Below are 17,976 nucleotides of genomic sequence, written 5' to 3' on the forward strand. Positions count from 1 at the left end.
CGTTGAAGACCCCTGCTGTAGACTGTTGATGGAGGGCATTTCTTTTTTTTTTTTAATAATTTTTATCCCACGATTTTGCAACCCATTTTCACCCAGTGCCAATTGCCTATGTAATCCTGGGCTCTGCCCTCCCTCTGCCGCGCCTGGGGAGACAACGGACTGACCTCGTGCTTCCTTCAATGCATGAGTATACCAAGTTGTTTCTTTTCACCTGACAGAGGGGATTTCCCTGGGATGGACGTAGCGTGTGGAAGGAACACGTTATTCCAACCAGTTCCTTTCCCCTCCATCAAGCGCCCCGGCTGGCCAGGGGGAGGCATTATTGAGATCAGGATTACTGCATGTTTTTGTGAGGGTATCAACCCTAGGAGACACAGGGAGAACATGCAAACTCCACACAGGATGGAGGGTATTTTAACTTAGATGCAAATAGCATCTTAAATTGCTTGTGGCATCACCATGCTGGCTTGTGGTGGACATTTTTGATACAATTATGTTTTTGCCAGGGACATACAAGTGAGCTCAGCAGACAATGTTACCAGAAATACAAATATCTAACCCCAGAGGGTCCTTGAAAAGTAGTAGGCCTATAGTAAATCAATTTCCTATATATTCTGTAGAAAACCTGGAGACTGACATTCAGTAATTGGGTATTATGATCAAAGAAAGAACATAGACTTTGTTTTTAAAACACTTTTAAACACACATTTGCCACAGATGAGGACAAGTCTTTTCCACGGATGTATTGGTGACCTCTGGTCTCATTGTGTGACTCATCAAGACTTGAAGGAACCATGGTGGCGTCACACCTTTTGTGTGCATGTTTTAAAAAATAACGTAATTTCAACATTGTTCAGGATTGTTCAGTCAATCAGCAAGCTCTCTTTTCCAAAGACGCCCTGATTACAGCATGCAAGCATAGTATAATTTTACAAAAATAACGAGAACAGTCATTTTCAGAAATTCTAAGGATGCGAGTACAGACAGATTTCAGAGTATTTTTGAAGCGGTGAAAGCCGCTTCCAAGGAGTGGCTTTGTGTGTCCCACGCCCATATATGGTCATTTCAGTCCAGAATGAACAGGTTTTATCAAAAACAACATGTGTGTCCCATGTCCATATATGGTCATTTCAGTCCAGAATGAACAGGTTTTATCTGTCCCGAACGTCCAGAATATGTGTGTAGTGTCCGTCCCGGTCTGATGATTGGATACTTTGAGGATTGTTCAAGCTTCACATGACAATTCGGCCCTCCAGATAAAATCATTCATTCATTCAGAATATAAAGAATGTATAGATCACAGAGTTCATAACTCTAGAACACATAGAATAAAAGTTCACCGCTTCACTTCGAACCGAGGTTTGATTTTTCACTAACTGTCCAGCGATGAAATTCTCCAATTTTAAAACTGATTGTAAAACAGTTCCACATGTGTAGGGCATATAGTAATAATAATAATATAATAATAATAATAATATAATTATATCAAAAGTATCATCACATCATAAAAAGCTAAAATGTTCAATAAAAGGGTACTTTAAAAAAAGGGGGTTTCATCTTTAAGCAACAAAGCTATCTTCATAGTATCCATTAAAACATCACCTTTGTTTATGTCAGAACACTTTATTCAAAAGTATTATCTCTTGGTAAAAGAGAGTTTTTTGTGTTCTTTCTGTCTTGCCCAGTTGCCCACAAGGATTTGGTATTTTGGCCCCTTTTCGATGGGACCGCGCCTCCACAAACCTTTCCATGGTTCGGATGGAATGGGTCCTCAATGATCCTCCGGTGCTGTTCACCCACCACCCTCTGCATTGCAGAGCAATTGAGAGCAGAACAGCTTCCAAACCAGGGAGTGAAACTTCCTGTCAGAACCTTTTCAACAGTACTTCTGTAGAAGCCAAGTGCTCAGAATCCGCCTCTATCCATGCATGCTTATGTCTTTAGCTGCCCGAGGTGATAGAGGCGTTGTTGGGCCATCTTCACAACATGCTCAGTGTGCACGTTCCACCTGAGATCATCTGAAATGTGGACTCTTAGGAACTTGAAGCTGTCAACTATCTCTACCACCAACCCATTGTACATAGTAATGGGGTCCAGCTTCTCCTTTTCACCTTGCCTCCTGAAGTGACAAGCTCTTTGGTCTTTTCCACTTTCAGGGAGAGGTTATTCTTCTCGCACCACTAAGCCAGATTGTCTATATCATCCTATTGTCCTATAGTCCCTCTCATCGTTGGTTGGTTACTGGTTACCTCTGTTGACAAAGGGCCAAGACAGAATGTCTTTAGGGTAGGAAGGTCAGCTATCTGTGTCTCTGTCTGTCTGCAGGATTAAGCCAAAACTACCAGACCAAATTACACAACTTGGAGGAGAGTCGCATCGGCCCACTTAGATGCCATTATGTTCAGATGGGGGGCAACATACATTTTTGAAGCGGTGAAAACCGCTTCCAATGAGTGGCTTTGTGTGTCCCACGCCCATATATGGTCATTTCAGTCCAGAATGAACAGGTTTTTTCAAAAACAAAATGTGTGTTTCATGTCCATATATGGTCATTTCAGTCCAGAATGAACAGGCTTTTTCAAAAACAAAATGTCTGTCACCTCATGTCCATATATGGTCATTTCAGTCCAGAATGAACAGGTTTTATCTGTCCCCTACGTCCAGAATATCAGTCCAGAATGAATAGGCTTTTTCAAAAAGCAAAATGTGTGTCCCATGTCCATATATGGCAATTTCAGCTCAGAATGAACAGGTTTTATCTGTCCTGTACACAGGTCCAGAATATGTGTGTAGTGTCCCTCCCGGTCTGATGATGATTGGTCAAGCTTCTCATGATAATTCGGCCCTCCAGATAAAATCATTCATTCATTCAGAATATATAAAGAATGTAGAATTCAGAATATATAAAGAATGTATAGATCACAGAGTTCATAACTCTAGAACACATAGAATAAAAGTTCACCACTTCACTTCGAACCGAGGTTTGATTTTTCAGAACACTGTTAGGATAATCTGCCTCAGGTGTTAAGTCACTTCAATTGTGCATAATAAATATTCACATTGTGTGTGGGTGAAATCATGACAGTCTAGCCACTTAAACCCTCTTCCTTAGTTGACTGGGATCCACCAGGGCTCCGTACTAGTCTGAATGGATCTAGATTCCAAATACTATGGCATCACGCAATGACATCACAACATTGTCATCACAACCAATGTAGTGGTCTTTAAAAGTAAACGTCCAATAAACCAAATGTCATTCAACAACTATTCCAACTAATTAAACTGTTGTTTTATAACGTATCCTGTAAATATATTGCACTGATTCACGGTGGTGCTGCTCTGTGAAATGATTCACTGGACGATACATCTGAAAGCAGGACCTAAGAATCGCAACCATACTGCTGTGGTAGTCAGACACGAGCTGTACTCATTTGGAGGATACGACCTGAACAACAGTGATGATCAGATTGAAGTCCACATCTTCAACACATTGTCTTTGCGTTGGAGGAAGTTGCCCCCAGTGACAATTGGAAGAGGGCAAAGTCCCATTGAGGTTCCCTCCAGGCGTAAAGGCCACACAGCTGTGCTGGTAGAAAAAATTGTCTACATCTGGGGAGGAGGGATTCCTTACTGCAATGTGCTTTATGCCTTTGATGTCGTCACGCACAGCTGGTTCAAACCCAATATTTCTGGGTCTATTCCAGGAGGAAGGAAGTACCACTCGGCCTGTGTCCTGGAGAAGATCATTTATGTGTATGGAGGATACAACCAGCTGACTTTTTATACTAATGACATGTACAAGTTGGACACCACCATAATGGCCTGGACTTTAATTAAAACCAGAGGCACTACACCACCTGCTTCAGAAGGTCACTCTGCCACCATCATCGGAACAAAGATGTTTGTATTTGGGGGCTGGGCGGGCATGTTTTACGAATACAACCAGGTCACAGTGTTTGACACAGAGACACAGTGCTGGTTGAACAAGCCTTTCTTTCTGCCCAGCCTTCTCCCAGAAGAACGTGTATGTCATTCAGCCTTTGCCTACAATGGAGAGCTGTATGTATTTGGTGGCTGGAATTGGAAACAGTTCTTTAATGATCTTTGGAAATTCAGTCCAGAGACCTTTTCCTGGAAGCAGGTTGAGACCAAAGGGCAAGACCCCTGTAGGATGTGTGGCATGATCTGTTGCATGGTGGGAGATTGTATTATCATCCATGGAGGATACAAAGAAGAACTTCACCAAACTTCTGATGACCTGTACATCCTAGACTTAAATACTAGCCTGAAGATGTTATGCAAGCTAGCAGTCACTCGGCATGGTCTGGAGCTGTCTGAACTCCCACATGACATCAGGTGGGAACTGGTAGCCATGACTACCAACAGTACATGACTACCAACAGTACCAAAACAAAATGACAGCACACGCACACGCACGCACACACACACACACACACACACACACACACACACACACACACACACACACACACACACACACACACAGTCACACACACACACACACACACACACACACACACACACACACACACACACACACACACACACACACAGAGTGAGCCCACTACATTAAATAAACAAATAAACAACATGGTCTAAGCATAAAATGAGCGGTGCTATTTATGAGATCATTTCGCCAATCGTCCCGCTAGCGGCTAGCCAATCACAGCGAGTCCTGTGCAAAACAAACTTTGAGACGTTTGTGCCAAGATGTAGGCCATACATCCAGCTGTCTGGGACCCACATATGGGTCCCGACCCACTGTTTGGGAAACAGTGATCAAGGATGTACAGTACACTACAGTATTTACTTTGAAAACAGTTTCACATACAGTAAAGAGTAAACTGACATGAAACTGATCACGATTCTGGCCATGATACTTACCGTGATACTGACCATGATGCTGTCAGGATATTGACATGATACTGACCGTATACTGACCATAATAAATAATTTGAGACGTTGCAACATTTGTCAACAGAGGTACTGTAATACATATGAAAATTGACAATGTAAGTCAATGTTTTTTTTTTTATTATTATTACATTATGAGCCGTTTTTACATTATGAGTTGCTACAGGGATTAAAGGAGGGGGCTGAGGACACAGCCCTGGGGGGCTCCGGGGGTTGATGGTCAGAGAAGTGGAGGTCATGGAACCTATCCTTACCACCTGACGTCGGTTCCTCAGGAAATCCAGAATCAGGTTACGTAGAAGCAAGGGGCCGTTGAGGTTCAATATCCTGAGTTTTGTGTCGAGTATGGTGGGGACAATGGTGTTGAATGCAGAACTATAATCTGCTTCCGATCGCCAAAATAAAAGCCTGGTTCACGAGGCTAATAATCTGCCAACAACATCCTCAGGTAGGAGTTAATATTATTCCAGATAAGTGACAGCTGCATGGAGTGTTGTGCAAACTCTAAATCAGGGGTCTTCAACAGCGGGTGGTCCATGACCCCTTAGGGGGTCCTCAGAGGGGTCCGCCAAATTGTTGATGTTGTTGTTGTTGTTTTTTTTTGGTTGTTTTTTTTACATCAACCACTTGAAACCTAGCATCCCATTCTAAGAACTGTAGCCAAAAAGAGTGAGGCGTTGTGAGCTTGTAGATTGGTTATTATTGGCAAAGAGGTTTGGTCTAGAGGGGAAAAAGAGCAGACAGATTGGTTAAATATCTGAAAATACACATTACCATGAATCCAACATACACTGATGACCAGGCACATGCACACATAGACATCAAAGGGGGCTTGAGCCCATGCCCTTTTAACTGTCTGCGAAAGGTGCCCTCTCCATGAATGCAGTTTTTACTATGGCATACCTGAAGGCAGCATTCAAGAGAATTGCCTCGTCCAAACTCTCCTGAACTTGAATGCAGTGTCTTATGTTGAAAGAATTGCCCTCTCTGTGTAGAAATCCATGCCGCTACGCCTCATCTCCAGTATTCACTTAATTGATCATGCTTAGTTCAGTGTGGTATCAAGCACTGAAAATAGCCGATAGTCGGCTATTTTAGATATTTTCACCAAAAGGCCCTTTGAAAAGGCCACATTCTCTGCACGTCCCTGCTGATGACAGTGCTGTCAGACAGGTCTTCATCTCTCTCTCTCTCTCTCTCAGCCCCTTGGGCTGAAAAACTTCGAAGACCCCTGCTCTAAATGTTAATAAGCTGTACAGATAATTAGGGTCTCAAGTAAGGAAGGCTTTGTAGATAAAAAAAAAAGAGTGCAGTGCTGTTCTCTCCTCGTATGGCTGATGATGGCCAACTGAAGCGACCTTTTCATGAAGCCAGTGATGGGTAAGGAAAGCCTCTCTGGTTATTAACCCGGAGGGTTGAATGAGTCGAGTGGCCTTAATGAGGACACACACATACACATACGGTAACGTGTGTTGTTTTATGCACATAAAGCATGCATGGGCAACCGGCGGCCCGGGGGCCACAACATGTGGCCCCATGCTTCATTCACTCTGAATAGCGATATCCTATGTTATTGATTTCAGCTGTAAGAATTCCAAACATGCAAACATGACCCGCTTTAATTACTACGTCTATATTAGTAGCTTTGTCTAAAACATTAGAAATGTTCCCACAGTGGTATGTGGAAATGTATTCATTGTTTCAACCTTGTCGAGAGAATAAGCCTGCGAGGACATTAAATGTCCACCAGGGGTCCAAATCATGATGGACCCTTACAGGTCTGTAACTCTGAGAGTGTACAAATGGAACCAAATGGGCCCTTACAGGTCTGTAACTCTGAGAGTGTACAAATGGACCCTTACAGGTCTGTGACTCTGAGATTGTACAAATGGACCCTTACAGGTCTGTAACTCTGAGAGTGTACGAATGGAACCAAATGGACCCTTACAGGTCTGTGATTCTGAGTGTTCGTTTGGTTCCATTTTTATGCACTCTTAAATACATACTGAGGATTTTACATTGGGGGTCCCAATTATCAAAAGGAAAAGTGGCATTAAATGGGGGGGTCTAATGCATATCAAACTGGGGGGTCCTTGAAATATAAAAGGTTGAGAAACCACTGAAATATTGTAATAAAATATTGTAATATCATTGTTTCAGTCTGTGTGTGCCTCCCTCTCTCCTCCCCTCCCTCACACACACGCACACGCACGACCCCCCCCTCCCCCCTTTTCCATCATTCTCACATCTCTCTCTCTCACTCTCCCTTTACTCACTCCCCTCTCTCATATCCCCCTACAACAAACATGGCCGCTAAATCTGACGGCGCACCCGTCTCGCTCCCATCATCGACTCTGCCACGAAACCACCATGCGCTCCCAGCCGACTGCACGCCGCCCCATCCTCCGCTGCAGCAGCAGCAGCAGCAGCCTCGGTCCCCCGCTGGTCCCCCGCTCCGCTCCCCGGCAGCGGCGGAGGGCAGCTACTCCCTGGCGGACTGCGGCTGGACGCTGTGCGCCCTGCTGGTGTTATTCTCGGACGGGGCCTCGGACCTGTGGCTGGCCGCCGACTACTACCTCCGCCAGGAGTACCGCTGGTTCGCGCTCACGCTCGTGTTCGTGGTGGCGCCCAGCGTGGTGGTGCAGGCGCTGAGCTTCCGCTGGTTCGCCTACGACTACGCGGAGGAGAGCGACGCCGAGGGCGGCGGAGGCGTCGGCGGCATCACGGTGCGGGGAGGCGAGGCGCTGTTGCTGGATGAGGAGGAGGAGCAGCAGGGCAGCTTCAGCACCAAGGACAGCGCCGCTCAGCATCATCAGCGGGGCGCTGGCCGGGATGCGGCCGCCGGGCCGACGCCTTCCCCCGGCGGAGGAGGAGGCGGGGGGGCGGCGGCGGGGGCCCGGGGCGGCTCATCATCATCCTGCTGCAGGGTGTGCATGTGGACCTTTCAGTCCGTCATCCACCTGCTACAGCTGGCCCAGGTCTGGAGGTAAGGATGGATGGATGGGGGGCTCTGTAAACAGGAGGGGCTCGAACCGACTGTAATGAATCAACTCAACACTCTCTCTCTCTCTCTCTCTCTCTCTCTCTCTCTCTCTCTCTCTCTCTCTCTCTCTCTCTCTCAATTCAATTTCAATTCAATTCAATTCAAAGGGCGTTATTGGCATGAGAAAACATACGTTTTCTTTGCCAAAGCAGCAGTGTGCACAGTAGGCTAATAGATCAATCAATATAATACAATCAAAATGAAATATGTACAATTGAAAGGGGTGAAACAGTTTTCGTGTATCAAGATTACACTGGATGCAGACAGTGCAGGAAAGTATACCATAATCAGTCTTTAAGGTGGTTGTATTCCATTTGATATCCTTCTCCTCTCTCTCTCTCTCTCTCTCTCTCTCTCTCTCTCTCTCTCTCTCTCTCTCTCTCTCTCTCTCTCTCTCTTGCTCTCTCTCAGTCTAGGCTGTGTATTTTAGAGGTATAGTAGAGACAGTAAACGCTTATATAGAATCATTCATTCATAGATGTCTCACACACACACACACACACACACACAGTGTGCATGTTGCATTGTTTGATGGAGCGGAGAGAGAGAGAGATAGGCCCCGCCCCCCGTCAGCAGCAGCTTCTAGGTCAATCATCTCCTGGGGAAAATCGTCTACTCATCCACACACCGCGCGCACGCACGCACGCACGCACGCACGCACACACACACACACACACACACACACACACACACAAACACACACACACACTGGCGCACACACACACACACACACACACACACACACACACACACACACACACACACACACACACCATGAAGCTGACTGACTAATATAGAAACATCTCTTTGTCTGGTGGGGTTCTGACTCTTATAAGGATATATAAAGACAGTGAAGTACAGTAAAGCCTACATTAAATTTACTTGAAATCTCTTCCTTTTTTTTGTCAGAGTCACACAAAAGAATCAAAAGTGTGTGTGTGTGTGTGTGTGTGTGTGTGTGTGTGTGTGTGTGTGTGTGTGTGTGTGTGTGTGTGTGTGCGCGTGCATGCGTGCGTGCGTGCGTGCGTGCGTGTGTGCGTGTGTGTGTGTGTGAAAGAGAGAGAGAGAGAGAGAGAGAGAGAGAGTAAATAGCAAATGAGCTCACCATATTTGAGATCTGTAGGATCTGCTATTTTCAGTAGGCCTATATTTAAAAGTGTAAACTTGAGTGTCCGTAAAACATTATAATAACGTTTCATAATTGCACGCGTTGGGATTGCGCTGTACTGTTGTGTTTGATGGCAGGCTGTAACCCTGTGCATCTGAGCCTCATCAACTATACTATTACCAGTAAGACTCCCTAATCGGGAGATAAGCGACCGTAGGTCACTTATCTCCACAAATAGGGCAAAAATTCGTTTTTCCAAAATCTTCCTGAGCCATGTTGATGACATGAGTGTAGACATACTGTGTAGTGACTTTCGTGATTTTAGGGCAACATCTGTAGGAGCAGTGTCCAAAAATGTGTTTGTAAAAATCGGCCTGAAGGTGGCGCTATATGGGACAGATGCATGTTGATGGGATGAGTGTAGACATATTGTGTAGCAATTTGCGTGATTTTAGGGCCAAAACTGTAGGAGTAGTGGGTAAAAATGTGTTGTAAAAATGGGCCTGAAGGTGGCGCTAGAAGAGGGCCATGTGAGAAATGAGGGGTGGGGTCTCCGCGTTGCCTTGGTGGACGAATAGGTACCGGCCCCGGCTCTCCCGGACGCTCCTAGGCCGAGTTACAGCATTTTATGTGAGCTGCAGTGGAGGGGGTCCTCCACTGGGGGCGTCACCACTTTTGCATCTGTTCTGGAGCACCAGGAGTGGGTGGTCCCCAGGAATTCCCCGTGAGCAGCCCCGTTGGGGTGGTAATTTTTGCACATGTGCTCATTTTTTACACTTGGGGGTCCCCGAGGGAGCTGGGGGTCCCTGGATCTCCGGGGGTCCTTGGAGGTTGTAGTTTGGCAGGTGAGGAGTGTGTGTGCAAAATCTGGCATGGATCGGGGCAACGGTTGCGGAGATATGAGCAGGGCAAAAGTGTGACGTGTGAGGTGTGACTGACGCACTGACTCACTGACGTGGCGCTAGAAGAGGGCCATGTGAGAGATGAGGGGTGGGGTGTCCGCGTTGCCTTGGCGGACGAATAGGTACCGGCCCCGGCTCTCCCGGACGCTCCTAGCCCGAGTTACGGCATTTTATGTGAGCTGCAGTGGAGGGGGTCCTCCACTGGGGGCGTCACCACTTTTGCATCCGTTCTGGAGCACCAGGAGTGGGTGGTCCCCAGGAATTCCCCGTGAGCAGCCCCGTTGGGGTGGTCATTTGGTAATTTTTGCACATGTGCTCATTTTTTACTCTTGGGGGTCCCTGGAGCTCCGGGGGTCCTTGGAGGTTGTAGTTTGGCAGGTAAGGAGTGTGTGTGCAAAATCTGGCATGGATCGGGGCAACGGTTGCGGAGATATGAGCAGGGCAAAAGTGTGACGTGTGAGGTGTGACGCACTGACGGACAGACACCTGGTGGAGCTTTCTGTAGTAAGTGCGACCTACGGTCGCAACTATTCTGTTCACCAGTAAGGCTCCCTAATCGGGAGATAAGCGACCGTAGGTCACCTATCTCCACAAATAGGGCAAAAATGTGTTTTGCCAAAATCTTCCTGATCCATGTTGATGACATGAGTGTAGACATACTGTGTAGTGATTTTTGTGATTTTAGGGCAAAATCTGTAGGAGCAGTGTCCAAAAATGTGTTTTTAAAAATCGGCCTGGAGGTGGCGCTATATGGGAGAGATTCATGTTGATGGGATGAGTGTAGACATACTGTGTACCGATTTGCGTGATTTTAGGGCAAAAATTGTAGGAGCAGTGTCCAAAAATGTGTTTTGCAAGAATCGGCCTCATGGTGGCGCTAGAAGAGGGCCATGTGAGAAATGAGGGGTGGGGTCTCCGCGCCGGCAAGGCGGACGAATAGGTACCGGCCCCGGTTGTCCCGGTCGCTCCTAGCCGGAGTTACGGCATTTTATGTGAGCTGCAGTGTAGGGGGTCCTCCACTGGGGGCGCCACCACTTTTGCATCCGTTCTGGAGCACCAGGAGTCGGTGGTCCCCGGGAATTCCCCGTGAGCAGCCCCGTTGGGGTGGTCATTTGGTCAGTTTAGCACATTTGGTCATTTTTTACATCTGGGGGTCCCCCAGGGACCTGGGGGTCCCTGGAGCTCCGGGGGTCCTTGGAGGTTGTAGTTTGGCAGGTAAGGAGTGTGTGTGCAAAATTTGGCATGGATCGGGGCAACGGTTGCGGAGATATGAGCAGGGCAAGAGTGTGACGTGTGAGGTGTGACAGACAGACTGACGGACTGACGGACTCACTCACAGTTTGTGCAGGTTTTGATAGTAAGTGCGACCTACGGTCGCAATAACGGCACATAACTCGGTAACTGCGCTGAGTCGGCTCATGTGACCTTCGCAACGCTCGACACAGCGACTCGCTCGCTCAGTGGTGTCTCACGTGGATCAAGGTCGCCTGAGATGGTGCGCTTCCATCATGGTTTTGTAAATAACTATACTTTGCCAAAACAGAGAGAGAAGCACTTCCCTTTTGGGCGTGGCCTCAGCTCAGCTCCGGCGGGAAAAACTTTCTCGCGTAGGACTACATGTGAATGAATTAGCATGGAAATCCATTGTCAGTTCTTATCAATGATGGACAAAACCTCCTAAATCCACTTGAGCTGGATGTTGTTGTTGTTTTTTTCTTCTTTTTTTTTCATTTCCTGAAAAATTTACATTTTAGAGTTTGCTGATTTCTACCCGACAGCGGAGCTATATAAAAGAAGACGCATCACAGGTTGTTTTCTAATCACTTGTGCACACTGTATAATTGTTTTGGGGCATCTAAACGGCGCCATGTATCGCTTCTGGCCCAGCAGTGTGGCCAGATTTGGTCGCCAGGCTGTCAACGATGGACAGTCCCACGATACTTTGGCACGTTCAGGAGCATACTTTGTGCTCTTTAGATACCTCAATACATGTATACAGTTTACACATCGAAAAGCAACGTGTGTGATATCATGATATGTCTGCATAATGTTTCTGGAGGCAGTATTTTACAAAGGTCGCAGTAGTTCAAAAATAGTGTCTGTTCATAAGCTGGTCCACCTGGCTCTCATAGACTCTCACATGGACGAATCTCCCAGCTGCTCACACTGCTGTCTGTGTCTAGTCTACTTAATCTCTGTCTGTCCTTTCTCTCTCTCTGTCTGTCTCTCTTTTCCTCTCCCTCCCTCCCTCCCTCCCTCCATCCCTCCCTCCCTGTCTGCCTCTCTTCCTGTCTCTCTAGCCAGTCCTTTGGGGCGATGTTTATTGATTCTTTATTTCCTCTTGGAGAGGTGTGTGGTGTGTATGCACGTGTACGTTGGTCTGTGTGTGTGTGTGTGTGTGTGTGTGTGTGTGTGTGTGTGTGTGTGTGTGTGTGTGTGTGTGTGTGTGTGTGTGCGTGTGTGTGTGCGTGTCAGGGACCACGGTAAAACGTTCAGTGTGGCGAACCACAATTCCCGTCAATGCCATTAAAGCTGCTCTGTGTGCGTGCGTGTGCGTGGGTGTGTGTGTGCGTGCGTGCGTGTTTGTGTAAGAGGATTATAAGGGTGTGTTTTAACTGTACAGTGAACTGTCAGTGATCCACAGTGTCAGGTGCAGCAGTCATTCACAGTGTCAGGTGCAGTGATTCATTCAGGTCAGCAGGCACGTGCACACATAGACATCAAAGGGGGCTTGAGCCCTGCCCTTTTATCCATCTGTAAAAAAAGTGCCCTCTCCAGACCGGGAGCGTTTGGCTGTTTCTATGTGTCATCTTTTCGACACCCAAACCTAACCCTTACCATAACCCTAACCTCCGTGGGGTGAGTCGCTAACTCTCCCGAAGCTCCGTTGTCGAAATGATGGTTGTTCGAAAGAGCCAGATTTCCCCCTCCAGACCATCAATGCAGTTTAAACTATGGTGAAATAAATGCAAATGCCCCCTTTCCATGCCATACCTGAAGGCAGCATTCAAGAGAATTGCCTTGTCCAAACTCTCCTGAACTTGAACACATCATCTTATGTTGAAAGAATTGCCGTTACATGCCGTTACGCCACATCTCCAGTATTGCCTTTCTTATGCTTACGTTTAGTGTGGTATCAAGTACCGAAAATAGCACACCTCCAAGCTCACAACGTGTTGCAGCGCGACACGTTGTGAGCTTGGAGGTCGGCTATTTTAGATATTTTCTCCAAAAGGACCTTCTAAAAATGTCAGCCCCTGCCTCTTTAACATTCTCTGCACGTCCCTGCAAGTCAGGGTCTCTCAGGGCACAGAGAACAACGCGGAACACGCATGTCCTGCGCGTTTGCTGTTGGTCGGAACCCTTGGTAGAACTTTATGACTATACAGTATACACCACTGCTTCCCAGTTCACAGTGGGTCGGGAGTCTCGGGACTTAACAACCGTAATACCGCCATACCGCAGTTGTGTAATGCATACCGCGGTGTTGAGTTCATATAACCGTGATTATTCCAGCGATTTAAATTTAAATTGATTTAAATTAAACTTTTGAGCAGTGCAAACCACTCCTACATTTCACTTTGTGTGTATTAGTACGGATCTGTAACAGTACGGATGGAGTGCCGTGCTCACTGCTCATACACACAAAGTAACTGACGTCACGGACAGAGCGGCCCATACAAGGAGATATGCACACGTGTCGTGTTTGCACCGCTCACTTCACTTCAGGTGTGGTTTATTTGTTTCATTCAAAACAACTATTTTGGGGACATACCTCGATACTGCGGTAAACATTACTGCAAAAAAAAAGAAAAAGAAAAATCCTTACCGCCCCAGCCCTATACTCACTACTGTGTGCGTGCGTGTGTGTGTGTGATGTCATGTGATCCAGGTACGTCCACGCCCTCTACCTGGGCGTGCAGAGCCGTTGGCACGGCGACCACAAGCGCCACCACTTCTACTGGCGCGTGATGCTGGAGAGCGCCGACATCAGCATGCTGCGCCTGCTGGAGTCCTTCCTGAAGAGCGCCCCCCAGCTGGTACTGCAGCTCAGCATCATGGTGCACACCAGCCAGGTGCTCCCCCTGCAGGGTGAGTCCCGCCACGAGTTACGATTCAGAAAATCTTTGAATATATGTATTTTTTAAGCAAACATTTGTAACTCAAATTTTGCTTCTGGGGGGTCCCTGGAACTCAATATTTTGAAATGGTGGTCCGTGGCCAAATACATATCATCTTGGGGGTCCTTGACATGAAAAAGTTTGAGCACTACTGACGTGGAAACATAGGTTTCTTGCACACATTTTCACTGTGCAGATATACAAGCTCGCAGCGCGGCACCCGAGCTTGTATATCTGCTATTTTTCAATAGTTAACATTCATGGGGGCCCCGCAGTGAATCCTTGTACCCAGGGCCCAGAATTTGGTGTGACGCCCCTGCTACCTGGTGAGCGAAAACACTACATATACCATCATGCAACTCGGCCGCCACCATCATGGAGCGTCTATTCTCCATAGGCTCCATAGGTTCATTGCTGATGCAAAGAATCAGCTTCATCTTGGAATCTACTTCCAAAACGCCTCTTTTTCACGGCGACACTGGGCCATGGCGGTAGGCCGCGGTTAGGATTTTATTTTCGCGATTGAATGTAAACAAACCGACGTCCATTTTAAAATCGTCATATTACACAACATGCACATGCACGTGGCTTCCGGGGCTCTTCAAAATAAAGCGTAAGTGAATGGCGGTGCTCTAATTACCAAAACAATGGCATCCCATGTGTTAAGTTAATCATCTGGGGGCCCCTCAAAATAATTTGGGGACCCCCCTGGCGGTCCCGGCCCACAGGTTGAGAACCACTGTGATCAGGGACATGCTGGGCCCCTGATTCAGCCCGGGAAAAAGAGTTGGAGAGGCCCTCATTGCGTGCTATAGAGAGAGATCTCTCTCTATAGTGCTGCTGCTACTCAAAGATTTGCCATTTCAGGTCATGACAAGTGACAAGCCAGTGGGCCAATTACTGTACATGAGTTATATTTCGTCGTTGTCGGTCCAAAACCGTTTGTTTTGTATTTATCATTTTAAAAATGATTTAAACTAGTGAAAACAGCCAATCTACAAGCACACAACACCTCGCACCGCGAGGCGTTGTGTGCTTGTAGATCTGCTGTTTTCACTACTTTTGTGCAACGCCCTTGTATGATGAAGCAGGGCTTTGCTTTGCGAAAAAATGTATACATTTGAAACTTGGAGATACAAGGTTTCTGTCCGACAGCCGCTCAGCCCCCAAAATGCTTCCTAATGGCCGGCCTGGACCGGCCGGGCATGAACCGGCCGTTCGGGAGTTGTCCCGCTTTTCCCAATTGCCAGCACGTCCCTGACTGTGATAGACAATAAAGTGTATTATCTTATCTTATCCATCTCATCCCATCCAGGCCTCTCGGCGTCCGCCTCCCTGTTGTCCCTGTCCTGGATGCTGTCCTCCTACCAGAAGGTTCTGAGGGACAGCCGGGACGACAAGCGGCCCATGTCGTACCGGGCGGTGGCGGTGCACCTGCTGTGGCACCTGTTCAGCGTGGGGGCGCGCGCCCTGGCCTTCGCCCTGTTCGCCTCCGTCTTCACGCTCTACTTTGGCGTCTTCGTGGTGGCGCACTGGTGCCTCATGACCTTCTGGATCATCCAAGGTTGGTTCTTAGAAGTTTGTTTTGTCCCCCCAGCCATGGCACGTGCACCCATAGACATCAAAACGGGGCTGACCATGAATGCATTTTTTACTATGGTGAAAGAAATGCAAATGCCCCCTCTTTCATGCCATACCTGAAGGCAGCATTCAAGAGAATTGCCGCGTCCAAACTCTCCTGAAAGAATTGCCCTCTCCGTGTAGAAATCCATGCTGTTACGCCACATCTCCAGTATTGACTTGATTATGCTTAGTTCAGTGTGGTATCAAGCACCGGAAATAGCTGACATCCAAGCTCATAATGCGTCGCAGCGGTCAGCTATTTTCGATATTTTCACCAAAAGGCCCTTATAGAAATTTCAGCCCCTGGCTCTCTAACATTCACTGCACATCCCTGCCCTCAGCCATCGCTGGACTGAACAAACTGCCCCCGTGGATAGGATGGTTTCTTTGTACAGTGGGAACCTCTTTGTCTTTGTGATGTGTTGTTTTGTGTTATATATTATGTCACCTTAGATCTGAACCACTTCAGCCGTTATTTTATACTTTGTCTATTCAAAAACAGCAGATATACAAGCTCATAGCACGGCACCGACGCAGTGTGAGCGTATCTGCTATTTTCAGATCGCAACACCCGAGCGCAACCAAACATAAAATGTACTTGTCTTTTAGTTCTACTGGATCCACTAGTCCCTCCCTAACGTTTTAGTATTTGCTGACGAAATTGTTAAAATATTTAGTCTTAGTTTTAGTCACCATAGCTTAGTTTTTATTTTGTTTTTACTTAGTTTTCGTCAGATAAAAAAAGGTAGTTGATAGTTTTAGTCAACAAAATGAAACACTGGAAAATTGTCTGATCAAATTAATCAAGAAGCACTTTTTTAAATGTATTGTTTCATATACTGTATATCAACGATTTGATCGACCACTTACTATAAGCCCTATTTAGTAGTTTTAGAAAGGAACTGGAACTGGAACACTTTAAAAACCTAAGCTGTTTGGCTGAAATTGGCAACCCACCGGAAAATATATTTTCATTATCTTTATGCCCTATAATGCTTTAACCTGTTTAACAAAAAACATTTTGTTTTAACCAGGGTGGAAAAAGTACTCACATATTTTACTTAAGTAAAAGTATCAATACTGCAATATAGAAATACTCTGTTAAAAGTAAACGTCCAGAATTCAAAATGCACTATCACTTACGCTATCCCCCCCCACACGCAGGCGAGACGGACTTCTGCATGTCCAAGTGGGAGGAGATCATCTACAACATGATGGTGGGCGTGGTCTACGTCTTCTGCTGGTTCGGCGTGCGCGAGGGCCGCACGCGCTGCCGGATGGCGCTCTATGGCCTGGTGGTGTTCGCCCAGAACGTGGCACTCACCGCCGCCTGGTATGTTTACCGCGGCGGCAACGGCCGCGCCGGGGGCACGGGCGACTTTACGGCCGTGGTGCTGGTGTGCGCGGTGGCCAGCAGCTACGCGCTGGGCATCTTCTTCATGTTCGTCTACTACTGCCTGCTGCACCCCGACGGGCCCATCTCGGGGTGGGGGGGCTTCATGGAGGACAAGGAGGAGGAACGGCTCCCACCGGACGTCCTGGGCTCGCCGGCCTCCACGCTCCCCCCCGACGTGGTGAGCAGCCCCCCGCGGACCCTCCAGAGGACTAAAGGAGGGGAGCTGGGGGGAGGGATAGTCGGGGACGTGTTTCAGGTGCGCGGCGGGGCCCGCCAGGCGGTGGCCTCCTCGGGGGCGTCCCGCCTGGGCAGCCCCGGCAGCAGGACTACTGAGGGGCCGGTCATCCGCATCGACCTGCCCCGGAAGAGGTACCCGGCGTGGGACGCCCACGTCATCGACCGCCGGCTGCGCAAGACCATCCTGGTGCTGGAGGGCGCGGCGCCCGTCACGCCGCGCATCCAGTACCGCTGTCTGGGCGCGCCCACGGAGGTGATGGAGTACGAGACCACCGTGTGAGAAACACCGGGGTTTTTACCCCGATGGAAAACAAACGGACGGAATGAACAAACGGATGCTCGCTGAGCGGATCCACTCCTCCCGGACGGGGAAGTCTGGGGTTGAATCTATAGTTTGTTCTTTTTCTACGGTGTGGATGTGGGGGGGTGGGTTCTGTATCAGGTCTCAGGGTCAGGCTGGGATGGAAAGCAGTCAAAGAGCCGGGTCCCGATACTCAAACGTCCATCCTCCGCTCGAGTTGCTTTCCTCGCGCCTTATAGCCCCGCCTCTGGGTGAGGAGGAGAGGTGGGAAGAGAAGATTTGAGGCGACTGAAATGATAGACCATATTCA

The 17,976-nt window shown here is 47.7% G+C and overlaps 1 protein-coding gene across 1 annotated transcript; it reads left to right on the forward strand.

Annotated features, from left to right (window-relative positions):
* Nucleotides 1-7,241: 7,241 nt before the first annotated feature.
* xkr7a (XK related 7a) lies at nt 7,242-17,645 on the forward strand (the record flags this gene model as incomplete). Its single annotated transcript, XM_080732595.1, has 4 exons — nt 7,242-7,921; nt 13,881-14,080; nt 15,425-15,673; nt 16,897-17,645. The coding sequence occupies 4 exons, from the start codon at nt 7,242-7,244 to the stop codon at nt 17,643-17,645; spliced, it is 1,878 nt and encodes a 625-aa protein (XP_080588721.1).
* Nucleotides 17,646-17,976: the final 331 nt, after the last annotated feature.

Source organism: Nannobrachium achirus (genome assembly GCF_963921795.1).
Source record: "Nannobrachium achirus genome assembly, chromosome: 9".
Classification (NCBI taxonomy): domain Eukaryota; kingdom Metazoa; phylum Chordata; class Actinopteri; order Myctophiformes; family Myctophidae; genus Nannobrachium; species Nannobrachium achirus.